Here is a 17,155-nt window from a genome sequence, read left to right as displayed (position 1 = left end):
TACACACATTTGTAAGATAAACCACCCGCACCAACAAGACGCTTCTGCTAATAGGGTGGTCCTAACACTAAACAGTGAGAGACCTATATTGAGTCTTATATTCAAGTGTTTTTACATTGATTTTACATTTACATGAATGGTTGATAGCTGAACAATTTACTTTTAGGGTTTAGTGACCCTTTAAATTATTTATACTGTTGCATAATTTAACTGTGATGTACACATGTAGAATTGTCTGATATTTATACTGAATGTGGTAAAGCTGGGACTGGCAGACATTTTGCCTGACTGTAGCATGTTGTGGATATAACACAGGCATTGGAACATATTTTATAAACCGACATTGATCATTTATTTCATGCTAACCTTACTGTGTGTGTTGCTAACACGCTGTCTGTCCTTAGGTGTCCTGTGTATTCCCTATGTCACATGACCATAATGCCGATTATTTGGACAAAGGTCTGGGTGTGACAGAGATGCACTTGTTTATGATAGGTGTAAAATGCACGGAGTGTGTAGAGGGGTGTGTACAGGGGTGTGTACATCTGTCACACAACCTCTGCCAGGCAGCCAGCTACTCCAGCTTCACAGCACCTGTGCTCAGCAGCCTGGGGACAATGAGAACTATTCGCTGCTCCTACACTCTGCTGGTATGTAACACACATAGATATATCCAGCTATCCATCTGTGTAGCTGTCCATCTGTCCGCATATATTATGGTTTACTGTAGCAGGGAGCAATGCACTTAGCTTTACTCATTCACTCTGTGTTGCAGTTTCCATGTCAGCATGTAAGTGAAAGGATACAGGGGTCTGGAGAGCTGTCCTTCAGATCTAAGCTTTATAATTGTAATTGCAATATAGAACCTGTCATTAAATATATACAGTAAATCTGTCATCTATTTCCATTTTATATTTTGAGTATTTATTAAATAGAAGAATTTAAAATCTAGAATGCATGCTATACTTAAATCCTGTAATTATGACATTATGGGGATTGTAGTGCTCCAAGGTCTGCTGAATATCACTCATGACTTGCTTAGATTGTCAGCTTAGCAGCCAAGTGTGTCTGGAAACTATTCGTAAATGTTGGCAACTATGTATAATGGGCATTAAGAAAAATACACTTTAAAGGTGTTTCATATACACACAAGACATTTTTTTAAATCTTAATCTGTATTATTGATGTGTGCAATGATGGAGGGTATGAAGCCACATTTTGTTATTGACCTGCTGGTGGCTTGGGTCCACAGCTGTACTTAGATTGTATGGCCGGTGTGAATAAGCCATTGTGCAGAGTACACGCTCGTTGTGCACTAACACCTCTGATTAGTGAGTACATAACACAGTCACAAGTAAACCAGCAGGACTGTATTTACTGTGAAGGCAGCTGGACAGTGGCTCTATTGCCAATGTTCAGGAAACTCAGCTTGAGACGTGTGTCTGACGAGTGTCGGATTATAAGTATACTTTGATCCTGCAAATAACCGGATATTTTACAATATAGTAATACACTCACTGAACTTTGATTACCTGTATACTTTTCTGCGCACCAATGAGGTCTGTAAACTTAAGGTCAGCAGCAACATTTGTTGTAAACTTGACGTCAGCAGCAACATATGTTGTAAACTTGACGTCAGCAGCAACATCTGTTGTAAACTTGACGTCAGCAGCAACATCTGTTGTAAACTTGACGTCAGCAGCAACATCTGTTGTAAACTTGACGTCAGCAGCAACATCTGTTGTAAACTTGACGTCAGCAACGTCTATTGTTTTTGTTTTTGAATCTTTTAATTTTATTTCTTTAGTTATAATTACAGAAATTGTACAAGCTTAGGTGGGTACACATATACATTGCTATAAAAATGCAAGTGCAAGCAGAATGTACAGTATATGTTCATACGTATGTATTAGAGCCCCTGAACCTAGTTCAGGGATAATACATCAAAATGTTGGTATAGATGAACCAGGGTGTGGTAAAAACTGTGATGGGGTATGGGGGCAGGGGATAGGAGTGCTGGTGGGTAGGGGAAGATGGAAGACTTGAAGAGGGATTCTTGCAGGGATCACTGGTGGTCGGAATAAGAATTGTTTAATAGAAGATGGGCAGAGAGCCCTTGTGTGCACCTCCTTCAGAGGCAAACGCAGGATTTGTAGAGGGGGTTTCCACATCACACCACCAGTGGCCATGACCAGCATGCATGGGGGCGTGGCTATAATATTAGACAGTGCTTGGCTGCTCTCCAACTCCTCCTTTCCCCATAATACACATGGGCAATGCTGCATGCACTAGGTCCCGCATCTGGTAGTTCAAGTCGTTGTTGCATAGTGGTCAGAGGGGTGCAATATCCACATTCTAGCAGTTTACCAAGGGCCTTAAAACCTGTGTTTTGCCATGCCAAGCAGCTGGTTTACCAGCTGGGAACTCTGGGTTATGCTGTATAGGAGTCAGAGGAGGTAGGAGAGTAGTTAGCTTAAAGTGAAAACTGCAATAGCCCGAAATCCGTCAAACAAAATTTACTGGATGTTTGAGAAATAAAGTTGGTGCATGCACAGCACCAAGATCATTTAGGACACCTTACATATGCTTTTAAATCCCTCAATACCTATATCAAGGTATGGGCTGGAGAAGCCCGTTAATAACGTCTAATATCAGGGAAGTCCCTGCCTCCATCTGTGGTTGGGCGTCAGATTTTGCCAAAGCTGGTTCTTTGAGGTTAATCACTCCAAGCAAATCACACCAACCATGTGTGAGCTTGAGTTAGTGCTGGATGGGGATTTGGTAACTAACTGTCTTACTCCCACATTTATTATTTAAAAATGATTAATGTTTATGCCTGTGTTTGCGTATATGGAATTTTTTTCTTTAATCCAGGCCTCTGTTACGTATCTGGACATGTACCTCCTCATGTACAGTCATTGTACTCAACTTACACTTGCTTGGCCCAGTGTTGCTTCTCTAGGTGTAATGGGCTGCAAATCTAAGAAAGACTGAACTCTAAATACAGATGTATTTTTGTACTCACCCACAGTACAGAAATCTATATATTTATGCTCCACAAGTGGATTTACATCCAACTAGGACTATAATTTGTAAATTGCATATTTGTGTATATCCGTCAGTATCTCAAGCACGTTAATGTATCTGTGTAGGAGTTTGCTCCATAGTTTCCCAACACAGTTTGCTACATTTCCCCCAGCTGCTTATTGTCACAAAAGCCTAATTAAAGTGCTGTTAAAGCAGACTGCAGCTGATGTGTAAGCTGAGAGCACGTAGCAGGTAAAATAATAATTCTATTTATCGGACTTTGCGAATCGTAATCCTAAATGACTCCTCAAGAACATGGGAGAGGTGATTCTTAAGCTGGGGACATCTGGTGAGGTCCCATTGGACAATTAGTAAATGTCATCCAGATGCTAACCATATTGTCAGGGCTTCCCTTACTACTGTGAGAGAATATGCTACTCACTTAAAAATAGGTGTTTAGTTAAAGACAAATATATAATAAACAATCAATAAAGGATAATAAATAAAATTGTTATAAAACCATTTTAGGCTTTATCCTGAACAGTGCGACCTGGTGGGCCTTTAAATGCCGTCATTGCCATTGTGCTGTATGAGGGCTAGAAAGGATATATCATATCTTACAGCACTGGGCTCATGAGTTTGATTCCCGACCATGGCCTTATCTGTGTGGAGCTTGTATGTTCTCCCCCGTTTTTGCGTGGGTTTCCTCCAGGTGCTCCTGTTTCCTCCCATATTCCAAAAACATACTGGTAGGTTAATTGGCTGCTATCAAAAATTGACCGTAGTCTCTCTCTCTCTCTCTCTGTATGTTAGGGGATTTAGACTCCAATGGGGCAGGGACTGATGTGAGTGAGTTCTCTGTACAGCACTGCAGAATTTAGCGCTATATAAATACCTGATGATGATGATTATATACATTTTCCCACAGTGCCTGCTCAGGAGGGGTTGTGTTTTGTCATTACAGCATATGATAAAACAATGGAAAATGTCCTATTTTCCCGCGTCCCTGTCCTGTCTTCCCATTTCTTTAAACAGCTGTATGGACTGCACTGGCCAGTGGCAAATTAAAGCTGCCTTGGGCCTGCACTATGCATCTCTGCATTGCTTGTTCGCCAACTGAAATGATTATTTAATTAATATCAACTCTGGATCACTTATTGGAATATACAGTAAGCCTCTCACTCCACACTATAGCTCCTGTCAAGATTGTACTCGCATCACTGGTTTTGAATGGGAACGCCTGGGAGTCCTTACTGCGCCATGGGCTATCGCCCTTAATGCCCCTATTATAATACCCCACCGGCACCAGCATCACTGCATAGAGATAACGATCTCAGTATGAACGTCCATCAACCCTCCATACACCTGCCGAAAAATGGAATGGATGAGAAATGGAATATATGACTCCCATGTACAGAAGTCACCCACAAACCTGATCCCATCTCAGCACTGGTCGTAGAAAGACTGACGCAAAGTGTAACATGTTGGTGAACAGTAAATTGGGGCTGCAGGTGCAGGGACAGATAGGTTAGAACTTTAATGTTCTATCTAGTATTTCAGGCTTTTGCGGTGAGTCAAACACACCTATGTATATATATACTGTACTATATATACACACACATATATATATATATATATATATATATATATATATATATATATATATATATTTACTTAGCATGTCTGTGTCTTTGTTTCTTTTATGCAGTTGGTTTATGGACCAGTGAACTATCGCTAGTAATTTTCCTGTTTCACTAATTTTCCACTTTCTAGTCATGTAATTTTCCTGTTTACCACTAATGACACAATTGTCATTGACATTATGACTTTGCCCAATGAAACATTGTAATTGGAACCTAGTTTAAAGCCTTATGTATCTATTTCTATTGCCACAACAAGATTTGACATGTTTAGCCAACACTCTAACATTTCAAAATGTGTTTATACCAACAAAGTGACATGTCAGAGTGCCAATACCTTGTGATACAGGATATGCTACCCAGACTTCCAAACCCTGCACTGCAGTGTGAGGGAGTGGTACTGTACAAACCTGTTTTATCTCATATATAATCAGCATCCCAGGTATAGGATCCAAACTATAGTTGTAATACGAATGTTAGATGTGATATTCTCATACAGAGAGGGTGTCTGTTTATTTGGGACATAATTAGCATGGCCACGTTTCAATTTTTTGTAACTTCTCATGAAGAAGAACAGACAGCTTTATGCCCACTGCACCACAAAATTATTATTGGAGTCATTTTGTCTTATATGCAGCCGAACAGGATAGATACTCAGCTGCACAGCTGCCAGTAACAGAGGTTGCTCTCTATTCCATTTACAAGTTCCCCAAACTGAATACCAGTAATACGCTCACAAGTCTGTCTCCCACACTCTATTGCCTCTCACTCTCAACTATTAAATTAATAATAATAATAATAATAATAATAATAATAATAATAATAATAACTATCCCCCATTAGTTATATACTGCTACACTCACAAGATGTTATTATGTTCCTATCACTTCAAACATTTTATTTTTTTTAAAAAAGATATAACCCCCAGGGGCTTACAGCCCCATAACTCATCAAAGCTCATTTATAGACTTCAAAAAACGCATATTGCTTTTTTATTTGCTTCTTACAGTCTGCCAAGTGCATTTCATGTTGTCTGATTATTTTTTGCTCTTCTGAAAAACCCTATAAAATCAATCTGCACCTCCATTTGTGGGTTTGCAGATACTCCTGAAGGCACCTATTATATTACTGAAACAAAAATCTATAATCCTACTGGTAAAAAAAGTGTTAATTTGTGCAAAAGTAGACAGGTTGCTCCAAAAATTATATTTGGGCTACGCTCTTGCAAGTTCAGAAATGAGCCTCTGTGTCTCACCTCTCTCACCCATTTTAGCCGTTCCCATCCCGTAGAATAGCGTGGTGGTCATACCATCTATATAGCTGTCTTTACCCATGATACAGGCCAGTGCTGATACAGAGTATTTACCTAGAGTCTGTTTCCTCCTTGCTCCGGTAGGATAATGTTTTCGTCCTGAGCATTGACTATAAAGCCTGTTATATAAATTACCCAGTCTGTTCTCCTGAGTTGGAGTGGCCTATTTGCTTAATAATCTCCCTAACTATTCTCATTGTTTTAATGGGATGACTTCACCCAGGATATAGATCTGTTTGTTTGTTACTAGAATGTGAACATATTTGAACTAGTTAAGCAAAATAAAAAATACACTATTGTGAGATGTACCATCATCTGGAGTTTGCTGAACTCTTGGTTTGATCTCTGTAAAATGTGTGTACCCCCAAAAATTGGTTATCATAATAGACTGGGTATCGTGGTTCTCTTTGTCCAGGTGGGTAACACTCTTTACAGGTACCCGAGCCCTTGTCCTCCTACCTGGGTATCAAGTCTTAGTGGTCTGCAAGTCTTCACACGATCATCACTCTGAGACACTATAGATATAGGCAGGGGAAGCAGGGACAGATCATGTATAGAGGTGCTTATGCTCTGCACAATTACTAATTCAGGGTGTATTCAGTCATAGGGCAGCATCAATGTACTCATAAATATGTTATGTATGACAAATGTCAATATGTCAGTTAAGGTCAAACAAACTGCAGTGATATCACTAATTCATAATATATTTAATGGGTATAATATACTCTCCTATGATAAAATAGGATATTAGAAACCAACATGGAGTTCCATGACCATATAATACCGTACTTTATACATGTCATGGAACTTCCTTTGTATTTTACAGTAAGAGATACATTATTCCTTGTAATACACAAGTTCCAATTTGAAAAAAAAGCAATTTGCTTGTATGAGGTTATCCTAATATCCAGGGTAATATCCAGGTGTGTTTTACCTTCACTGACAGTTATACATTCCATCATGGAATACAATGTGGTAAGGTGACACATGCATAAATGCCAACTATACTGATTTCTGTAGAAGAGTATCGATTTTAGGGCTCTGTCCAGCTGTCCCACCTGCAGACATAGCTAGGCAGTGGGGGGGGGGGGGGGGGGGTTGCAGTGCATCATAGTTGCCTACTCTCCAGGAATGTCCGGGAGACTCCCGAATTTTTGGGAGTTCTTCCGGACTCCCGAGAGAGCAGGCAAAAATCCCGGAACCAGTTGTCGCCGCTATTGGAGATGGCGGGGGGCGGGCTAAACGCCCCACCCCCCTTTTGCGATTGGCTAGAATGGGCTAAGATTGACAGGGGGCGTGGCCTAATGGTGCACCACGCGTGGCCATGCCCCCTCCATGGACCCCCTCCCGGACAGCTGACACTAAAAGTAGGTAAGTATGCAGTACATCTGATACTGATGTATGCTGTAGTGTTTGGAGGGGATATCTCTAAAGAGCAGCACTCTGGGGTGACCACGCCCCCACTGTGATGTAGCCACACCCCATCATGATGTAGCCACACCCCCACCATGACTTAGCCCCAGCCCCTTTCCCGGGCAATGGACTGCTAGGTTTGCACATGTGACCTCACTCCTCTCCAAATATAAGTTATATTTTAAGGAAGTGACATCACTGGTTTCGGAATGAATGTGATGTCATCACTACTCAGGCTACTGTATATTTTACAGGATATTTTACATATATTCCTGCAATATATTATGTGTGTATTATTGTCCATTGTATTCCTGGCTGTATAAACACACTTATGATAAAGGAAAAATTACCAGACTGCATGTATCTCCTCTCAGCACCTGCTTCCATTGTTTGCTGGCCTCAGACTGTAATTCTGTTCTCCTGTATATTTACTTTTTCTATTTGTTTTGTCTTATTGTTATGGTATATGCTTTAGCAAATATACAGATATTGTACACATAGGACCTCTTCTAGAGTTAGCAGTAAATCCAGCATAAAGGTGTAATTGTGTACTTTGGCAAAACCATGTTGCGCTACAGGGGTAACAAATTTAAAATGTGCCGTCTGATTAACAGTTGGGAGGGGGCCAATAAAACAACTAAATTGCAGTGTACAAATAATTCTGGCCGGTATTTGTGTGTAACATGCAAAAGCAGACAGTATTTTCCCTGCATACAAACAGAACTGCATTGACACCCCTTGCAACATGGTTGTCCATGTACAAATTTGCACCCTCTGGCTGGATTTGCTCCTATATGAGGCCCATCGTGTAGAGACCTATCAGGAGAAGCTACAGCAAGTTTTCTGAGTTCAACATGTAATTGGAGAGTATTCTACAAAAAGCATATAGTCTACTATTTGCCTACTTTTGATATTCCTCTCTGCGGATCCCGCAAAGGAGGACCAAGGGACAAGTGCAGGGTGAGCGGGATGACATGAGTCGCCCCTCTGTGCAAAGACACCCTATGCGCTATCACTCAGTAGGCTAGTGACGGGAAATTGTGTCTTTGTGCAACGAAGGCCGAGTCTGATGATTGCCCAGAAAGAGAACCAAGATTTGGGGGGGGGGGGGGGGGCTACTCCTCCGGTAGTAGTCTGAGAGGACTCCTCAAAATTTGTGAGTCTCACGAACATTCTGGGAGAGTAACCAAGTATGATATAGTCCACCAATGTAACATATCTACAAAATACTTTAAGGTTTTATGTTTGAGTGATTTCTAAGCTTCCCACCCAAGGAGCATGTAACCTATTTGTGTTTGTGGGATCCACATTCAGCATTCATTTTAAATTGTGCATAAAACTGCAAAACATATATATGTTTAATGTAAGAGAGAAGTCCCAATACTCTATTCTTCACAGCAAATACACCAAATACGTCTATTCCACTGCTATTGGCAATAAAAGCTACGGGATTGATTACAGTTCTTAATGAATAATTATTGTTAAAGGCAGAGAAAGGGGGACGTATTGTGTTGTATGATTAATATTTGTCTCTGAGGAGATGAGACTTATTCATTTCATATAAGGATCATTTTACATTATTTAATAAAACAAAGAGTAATGTATATGAACTAGAGCTGTAGGGCAAGTTGTCATCATTTGTTTGTGGGAATAGTCTCTGCTACATCCTCAGTTGTAGGATCAATTAAAGGGTTAGGGAACAGCCTTGTGAAAGCACCGAATCATTGTGTGTTTGTTATATAGTAATCAACTGATGAAAAACTGTGCGCTGGTCCAGTGACGTTTTTATGGGCGATATATTGATCCCAGCGGAATAATGATATTTGCTGTATTTGTTACGGATACAGAACATAATGAAAGTTGTTGTCAGAGCTTGTGCTTACACCTCATATCTGTGTGTATCTAACCCAGCGGTGGGTAACAGGCAGCCCGTCGAGCCTTCACCTGCGACCCTGCAGAACGTGGGGAGGTCACACTGCATAACGGAAGAGGGGAAGGGGAAGGAGGGAGCACAGTGTGCTCTCTCCTTCCTCTCTGCGCCCCCCCACCCTTGTACATTGGAGGAAATGTGGCACTTGAATATGAGAGCTTGCCCATCATTGACCTAGGGGTATATTTACTAAACTGCGGGTTTCAAAATGTGGAGATGTTGCCTATAGCAACCAATCAGATTCTAGTTAGTACATTAGTACATAGTATTTAGTACATTCTACAAGATGACAGCTAGAATCTGATTGGTTGCTATAGGCAACATCTCCACTTTTTCAAACCCGCAGTTTAGTAAATATACCTCCCAGTCTATTTGTTATGAAGGATTTACTGCTCACATCCTTTACTCTTACAAAGAATACTGAACTGCATCCATTGATATTGTGTCATTTTATTTCTTTAGGCGGAGTCATTTAATGTATCCAAAAGTAAAAGCTTTTTCAAAACCAGTGTGGTGTTTACAAGCACCACAGTTCCTCTCGGTGGGGGTTAACATGTATTTTCTATGTGTACAGGTACCTTAGATAATATACTGAGAACAATATTATACAATCTCATGTGCAAATATTGGAATATAGTGATAAACTGAGTAAGCTCAGAGACTGGTCTACATAATTGAAGCTTGTAAGTAGAGAGCCACTGAGCCTGTCACAGCCAATGAGAGTGGTGTCTTGTCCACTAGATGCACTTACACAGAATATTCTGTAGTTTCTCCTGTTCTGTCAAAATAACGGGGTTTATATCTTCCTTAGGAGAAAAAAAATAGGTGCATTTTCTTACCCCCTCATTTATTTATCTTTGGTAATGGAAGAATAAGTTTGACATACACTCCGTGCAGGAGAATAGCCACCTCTCAGCTTCTGACACAACTGGACACTGGAACTACTGTACCGAATACATTTAAATCCAGACTTTGTTGTTAGTTTGCTTTGAACCTAGAGCACTTGTTTTGTTTTTTTCTACATATTTACATAAAATGTTAAATACAATATGAAAACTGTTTTTTTTTTTCTGTCTGATAGAAAAATAATCTACATGAAGCACATTCCAGTGATGACTCGGATTGTGATATCATCGAAGACTCAGACGTGAAGGCCCAGACAAAGATTTGCAAGAAACCCAAAGAAGAAGTAGATGAGCCTGTTTTGATTGGCAGTAGTCAGATGTTAGGAAGTGACCAAGTCAGGCAGGTGAGTGCCATTGTTTTATGATACTATATATTTTCATTTATAGCCACATTCAATAACCTCTCAACATGACAATTGTTTAGCTGCTCATCCTATCTCGTTATTACATTTGTGACTTTTCAGTTCTTCTGCAAATTTTCATTGTTTTTTGTCATGCAATATCTTATCCTGTAATTAATAGAAGAATAGACCAAATCATAAAATGTTATATTTTCAGTTGTTATGTCAGATTAGGGGATATTCTCTATTGTATATTGGTATATTGGTCTTAGCTCAGTGTCCTTTCAGCATTATTTCTGCACAACTGTAGTGTAACATATGAAGCCAGTGGTTGCCAGACCCAGCTGCCATACTGCTAAATAAAAGATTTATATCTTAAGCTGGGATCTACTATCTGGCATGTTCCAAGTAAGCTGGCCTATGATCATGGCTGTGTGTATGACATTTTTATGCAATTATTTGCTTTTTGTGTTTCAGATAAGAGATTCCATACCTATATATATATATATAAAAAAAGGAAAAGAAAATATAATAAAAATATATTACTTTTGAGAAACAGGAAGAGTGAGCAATGCCAGTGTTGTTAGGTGCGCTCTTTAGCAACCTTTTCAGTTCAAGCAGCATTTGCTCTTTCATGTAAGCCTGTCACCTATACCACTGTAATATACAAGGCCTGCAGCCAGCAGCTAACATACAGTAGCATTGCTGGCAGAAGCTGAAATGCGTCCCCTGTCATATCACCTACACACCTAACAGAACTTCTTCTGTGACTGGATCTTTGTGGGGAAGATGCGCTGCTTCTGGGTAGAGCTGTGTCTGTACTGCATCGCCTGTATGACTGGGGAATAATTATATGCTACAGAATGATGCTGTATGTATGCTGTATAGTATGCTCATTACGTTATGTGTATGCCGGCATATCATGAGCTGTATTGTATATTAGTCACTGATGCTTTATAACAGGTCTCAACAAACTCCAGACATCTGGTCACCATGGCACCTATAACTTGTCATGCTGCACTCTGCAGCCACGTACATAGTGTAGAAGACTCTGTGTACATGGCTGCAGAGTGCTCTGTAATGAGTCCTGTGCTCTGACGGCAAACACTGGCATCTAATTGCTGCCCCAGAATGCTGTGCACACTTTCCTACATGCTGGAGAGCCGGACTTATACATGCTCAGAGGGGAACTGATTACAGGTTAGGTGCCCTCTGATCAAGCTATCTCAGCAGTGGTATACAAGTGCTCACAGGGGAACTGATAAGTATAATCAGCTCCCCTATGAGTAAATGTATAGGAGCAGTGTAATGGTGAGTGAGGACAGGAGTTAATGATGGAGGGGCCGATAAAAAAGGATGGGGTTAATGATGGAGGCCATTAATGATAGGACGGCTGGGTAATGATGGAGGTTAATAGTGGTGCAGAATGAGGGGTTAATAATGATTAATGTAGGGGTTAATGATGAGGTTTATGATAAAGGATTGCAGTTAATGATGATGCAGGAAGGGGTTAATGATGAGGATGGGGTGATTCACGAGGGATTAATGATAACTAAATGGATGGAGAGGGTTAATTATGATTATATTCAGTGGTCGAAGTGGAAATTTAGAAGTGGTGCTGTGAATCTTTAGATGTGACGGTATAGAAAATGCGATGGCATTTGATTATTATTATTTACAATGAAAACAGCAGATGTGGCAGTATGGCAGACCCCCTTATACACCCCATCACTTGATTATAATAATGAAGGGGAGATGACAAGTGAAGAGGAGGACAGGATGGTGATAGTGGTGAAGGGGACATGTTGTTGGGGTAATTATGAGGAGTGGATGGGGATTAGGGGGCAGTGGGAGAAAGAAGGGGATTATGTGGGCAGTGATGTTGTTGAGAAGGGGTGAATGGTTTGAGAGGTAGGACAGAGAATGAACTTGAGTGGGGATGAAGAAAAGAATTAAGGTGGAGATAGAGAAGGATTATAATATGGATTGAAGATGGGTAATGTCTGTAAGAGGGGTGAGCTGTGTGTAGAGGGGTGGGGGCTATATATATGCTCTGCTATTTATTAGTGGATGCCATAATAAAATGTTTAAAATCTGCCTGGTTTCTAAATTTGAAGTCTGGTTCCTAGATTGTACATTATTTGTACTATGCCTTGTATTGAGATACATGTGTTGAAATTGCTCATAATAATAAATAATAATGTCAACGTTTCAGATTGCTCAGCAGTTGCCAGCTAAAGTTATTGGACATAATTGGAGACTACTGTATAGTACGGACAAGAATGGCTTCAGCCTCAGGACTATGTACCGTACCATGGGTGCAGTCAGTTCCCCAGCATTATTAGTCGTGAAAGATGATGAAGGAAAGGTAATATCTACTGTGATGTCATAAACCTATTGTTACGACCTCACCATCACATGTGAATGGGTAGTGTATTTTTCACCAGCAGAGCAGCAGCCTGAAAAGTGATATAAAATGCTCAATTCAAAGAACTAATATAATAATGTCCTGGTACACAAGACCAGATTTCCCTATATTGTGGCCTTAAAGCCCACTGGTGATATTACTGGGCATATCATACTAGAGTGACACTAAAGACACAGCCTTGTTTAGTCATTGTCACCTATGTGGCTTCTCTCTTTAACATTACACATTTTTTGTAGTCTCTTTGTTAGCCATCTCTTCAGTGGGGGATACACTGCCTTGTACATTGGGCGTTGTCTAAATTGTGAGTCCTGCTCAAATCATAGATTCCACCCCACATCTTTTTTTTTTCACCCACTGAAGTAATCATCATTTTTATTATCCATTCTAGACCAGGGGTTAAATGTATCAATCTCCGGTTTCTTCAACTCGCGGGAGTTCGGCGAGATGACAGCTAAAATTTAAAGCGGCGATGCCTTGTAAAGGCAAGTTTCCCTTTACAAGGCAGCGTCCCTTTAAATTTTAGCTGTCATCTCACCGAACTCCGGCGAGTTAAAGAAACCGAAGATTGATACATTTACCCCCAGGTTTGATTTTAATATTCATGAGAACACAAATCTATAGCTGAAGTGCTTTAATCACACAATTAATTAAACATCAATCTAAGTATTTTGCAATAAAGAGTAAGAATTTCTCAACAAACTCATTTGGAGAATATTCAGACCCGGATTTAACTTTTAACTTTTTCTGCTGTCCTATTTCCCCCTCCACCTCAGAGCTCTATGGTCCCAATATCTACCACACTTACATAATCCCACAAAACAACATCTAATTTTTGTTCCTTATGTGCAAAATTAGTGACACGAGTGCTCCTAATCCGCACTTAGCAAGGTAGCTCCGACCATTAATTCATCACATCGCCAGTGCACACTTTTACCCCTGCAGACACCCCCATCTTAGCCTGCACTTATTAATAACATTTGGTGCATTTGCACAGAGGTCATAAAAAAGTATTTACACTTTTGTAAATAAGCCTTATCGATCACTTATGTAAGTCATATAAAAGAAAAACCATATTATAGGATGATGCAACAAGAGGCAGCCTGCTCGCCACTTCTAGTTTGTCACTCAAGGCTTGGGGCTACGTGGCGTTTCCACAAATCCGGGACTAAGTATACTGTAAGCTTCGTCAAAAAACGTTATCACTTATCATGAATGTACAGCTAAGCTTAAATGCAGAAGTTCTGGGCCTCACTTACAGGCCTGTGTGTGGTCACCAGGTGCACTTTAAGAAGAGTAACTCTACAACCAGCTATACCAGGGGTGGGCAACAGGCGGCCCTCTACGTCATCACCTGCGGGCCCCAGCTCCTTCCTGCTTTATTGCAACTTGTAACACTTGTTTAAAATGCTGATATTACATATAAGTGTCCAATTCTATTTATTAAATGCATTGTTTTAACTTATTACTGAATTAAGGTTAATATGTGGCCCTTTTGAAGATTAGAGGGTCACACCATGCGGCCCCTGAAGATTATCAGATTGCCTATCGCTGAGCTATACCTATAAATGGATTAGTAAATACCTTCCCCCCATACTTCACTGTAACACTTGTATTAGCTAGTCTAGTAACTATACATGTTGCTGATTTATGTACCTGCTACTCCTCCTCTTATCTATTTCACTTGTGTTTCTTCCACCTAAGGGTGCACAATTATAACCTTAATGTATTTCTTGTAGGTGTTTGGCGGCTTCTCTTCCAATGAACTGAAGATTAGCTCTAATTTCTATGGCACAGGAGAGACCTTCCTTTTTAGTTTCTCACCACAGCTAAAGGTAACAAGCCTTCTATAGTTGCTGTATGTTTTATGTTTCTAATCATATCTAGATTTATTTTGCTATTAAGGAGGATTACACATAATAACAAAATTAATGTTGTACACGATTATGTTGTCTTGTTTATTAAGTACTTAAGAGAGTCAGACAGACTAGGCAAATGCAAAACTGCTTCTTGACTTTTGGAAAAAATACCTAATATCAGTTTATTGCCGTTACAGCTCCCACTGGAAACCAAATAAACTCTTAGAACAAGGCAATGAGAGGTATTCACCTATAGCCACCTTTCTCGTAGAGAGCGATATTCTCACAGGTATTCCCCCAGGTCTTGAATACAGAGTAGTTGGAGTTTATGTTAGAAAGCAGCTAGCGAGGGAATATAGAGGCTGGGAGTAGTACAGCAGACGGCGTACCCTGAAAAAACCAATGCAAATGGTCGAGGGCAGGCTGCAAACAGAAATACCAAGATCAGGGCGGGCAGCGAGCAAGAAGATTCCAAAAACAAAGACAAGGGCAGAGACGGGCAGCAGACAAGGAGAACTCAGAAACAAGCAGGGTCAGTTAACAGGCAAACAATCAGGTTTAGCAGCACAGCAGGCTACATGAATCATGCTGGGCAAGAACACTGTAACCCACAGGGAGGTTAAGCCCTCCCTGCTATTTAAACTAATAATGTCCAATCCGGTCGCTTCATAGGAAGCAAGCCCTCCCCCCTCCACAGTAATTGGTGATAGCAGGCAGCTGGGATCGAAGAGGCTGAGCAGCGTTCTGGCTGCTAAGCAACAGCCGGAATGGAAAAGGCAGTGTGGGCCACCGCGGACAGCACAGCGGCTCAGAGGCAGAAGACATAGCGTCTCGGCTGCTAAGCAACAGGCGGAACAAAGAGGGAGTTAGTGTGAGCCGACACGATCAGCGAGGCGGCTCATAACAATTGCTATCTTCCGCTCTTTTGAATATTCTGTCACTTTAGTTCATATACATCCAATTGATTGTGCCCAAGAGTTTCATAGTTGAAAATATTTGAAAAGGCAAAATAACCCCCCCCCCCTCATCCTCCAAAGCTCTACTTAAAATGCACTCACCCACACACCCCATTTTACGCCCCCCTCCCGATAGGTATGGAACTGTGTATGTCTTACCACAATGGTACGATTAGGATGAGGTGTTTGAACCTTGTATATGTAATAAGTGTGCAAATGTTGTTTTGTTTAATGTTTTTTTCTTATAGGAACAATGTGTGCTTAAAACTTCTCCTAACTTATAAGCAGACTGCATGAACATGCTATAAAAAAAACAACATTTTCCATCTAAATATTATTTCTTTGCAGGTCTTTCGGTGGACAGGAGACAACACCTTCTTTGTGAGAGGGGACACCCAGTCATTGACATTTGGAGGTGGCAAATGGTATATATTCTCCAAATACCTAATTATGAACTGTTTTATTTTCGGCATAAGTTACCCTTTGAACACTCATATTATCTGTGGTACCTGCTTACTGAACTCTCTCTTGGTTTTCGTTCACAGCGGTAACTTTGGTCTCTGGTTGGATGGAGATTTGTACAATGGGAGAAGTCAACACTGTGAAACTTACAACAATACGATACTGTCTAGTAAAGAGCAGTTCCAGATTCACAGCCTTGAAGTGTGGGCCTTCACCTGAGCTGATGTTTCCTTATGCATCTCCTGGAAAGACTATTTACCCTTATGTGTCCGGTGTTAGGAGGACTCTGATTCATGATAAGAACGGTCTGTGTGTTCGCAGACAACGTTTCTCTAATCAGACAATAAACGGCTTGGGTTGTTTTTGTTGGCGCTGCTGGTTGAACAGAACAAAAAAAACGTTGACACTTTTGTGAATGTGCCTTTCAAAAAGACCACTGAGCGAGACAAGTCCTTTAAATTTATTTATGTTCGATGGTGGTACCATTGCTTATCTGTCAATACAGTAGATCAAGTATACTAATTTGCGTGACGTGTTTTCAGAAGCAAGAGAAGACCTGCAAAGAAAATGGGAGCAATTGTGCTATAAGAGAAATTTCTTACATATGTTTAACACCAATTAAGAGATAATACAGTTATATGTATATATGTATATGATGCAAAACATTTAAATTCCTTTTTAGCATGCCTGCATTTTTTGGTTGTGGTGTTAATCAGTCTGCATAGAATTACTGCAAATAAAGTCTGAACATGTGACCATGTCTCTATTAACAAAACCAATTATAACAGAAGCTAGAATCCATATCTTGCACTGACAAAATCTGATAACACAGAAGCAAATGCCAACTCTACAAAACGCACCTTCACATAACCAAGAGTGTGCACT

At 40.4% G+C, this 17,155-nt stretch overlaps 1 protein-coding gene across 1 annotated transcript; it reads left to right on the top strand.

Annotated features, from left to right (window-relative positions):
• The first annotated feature begins 526 nt into the window (after positions 1–526).
• TLDC2 (TBC/LysM-associated domain containing 2) lies at positions 527–17,018 on the top strand. Its single transcript, XM_075215383.1, has 6 exons — positions 527–650; positions 10,404–10,571; positions 12,784–12,936; positions 14,733–14,828; positions 16,157–16,233; positions 16,354–17,018. Exons 1-6 carry the CDS (start codon positions 618–620, stop codon positions 16,487–16,489), a joined length of 663 nt encoding a protein of 220 aa, XP_075071484.1. The 5' UTR covers positions 527–617; the 3' UTR covers positions 16,490–17,018.
• The last annotated feature ends 137 nt before the right edge of the window (positions 17,019–17,155 follow it).

This window comes from Mixophyes fleayi, chromosome 6 (assembly GCF_038048845.1).
Source record: "Mixophyes fleayi isolate aMixFle1 chromosome 6, aMixFle1.hap1, whole genome shotgun sequence".
In the NCBI taxonomy this organism is placed as follows: domain Eukaryota; kingdom Metazoa; phylum Chordata; class Amphibia; order Anura; family Limnodynastidae; genus Mixophyes; species Mixophyes fleayi.
Note: the sequence above shows the minus strand (reverse complement) of the source record. Positions and strands in the feature narration are given on the sequence as shown.

What these genes read in the sequence shown, in the direction of transcription:
- TLDC2 (XM_075215383.1), top strand. Translation starts at nt 618, where the DNA reads ATGAGAACTATTCGCTGCTCCTACACTCTGCTG. An exon ending in GAAGTGACCAAGTCAGGCAG is followed by an intron (nt 10,572 to 12,783) that starts GTGAGTGCCATT and finishes TCAACGTTTCAG; the next exon opens with ATTGCTCAGCAGTTGCCAGC. An exon ending in GTTTCTCACCACAGCTAAAG is followed by an intron (nt 14,829 to 16,156) that starts GTAACAAGCCTT and finishes ATTTCTTTGCAG; the next exon opens with GTCTTTCGGTGGACAGGAGA.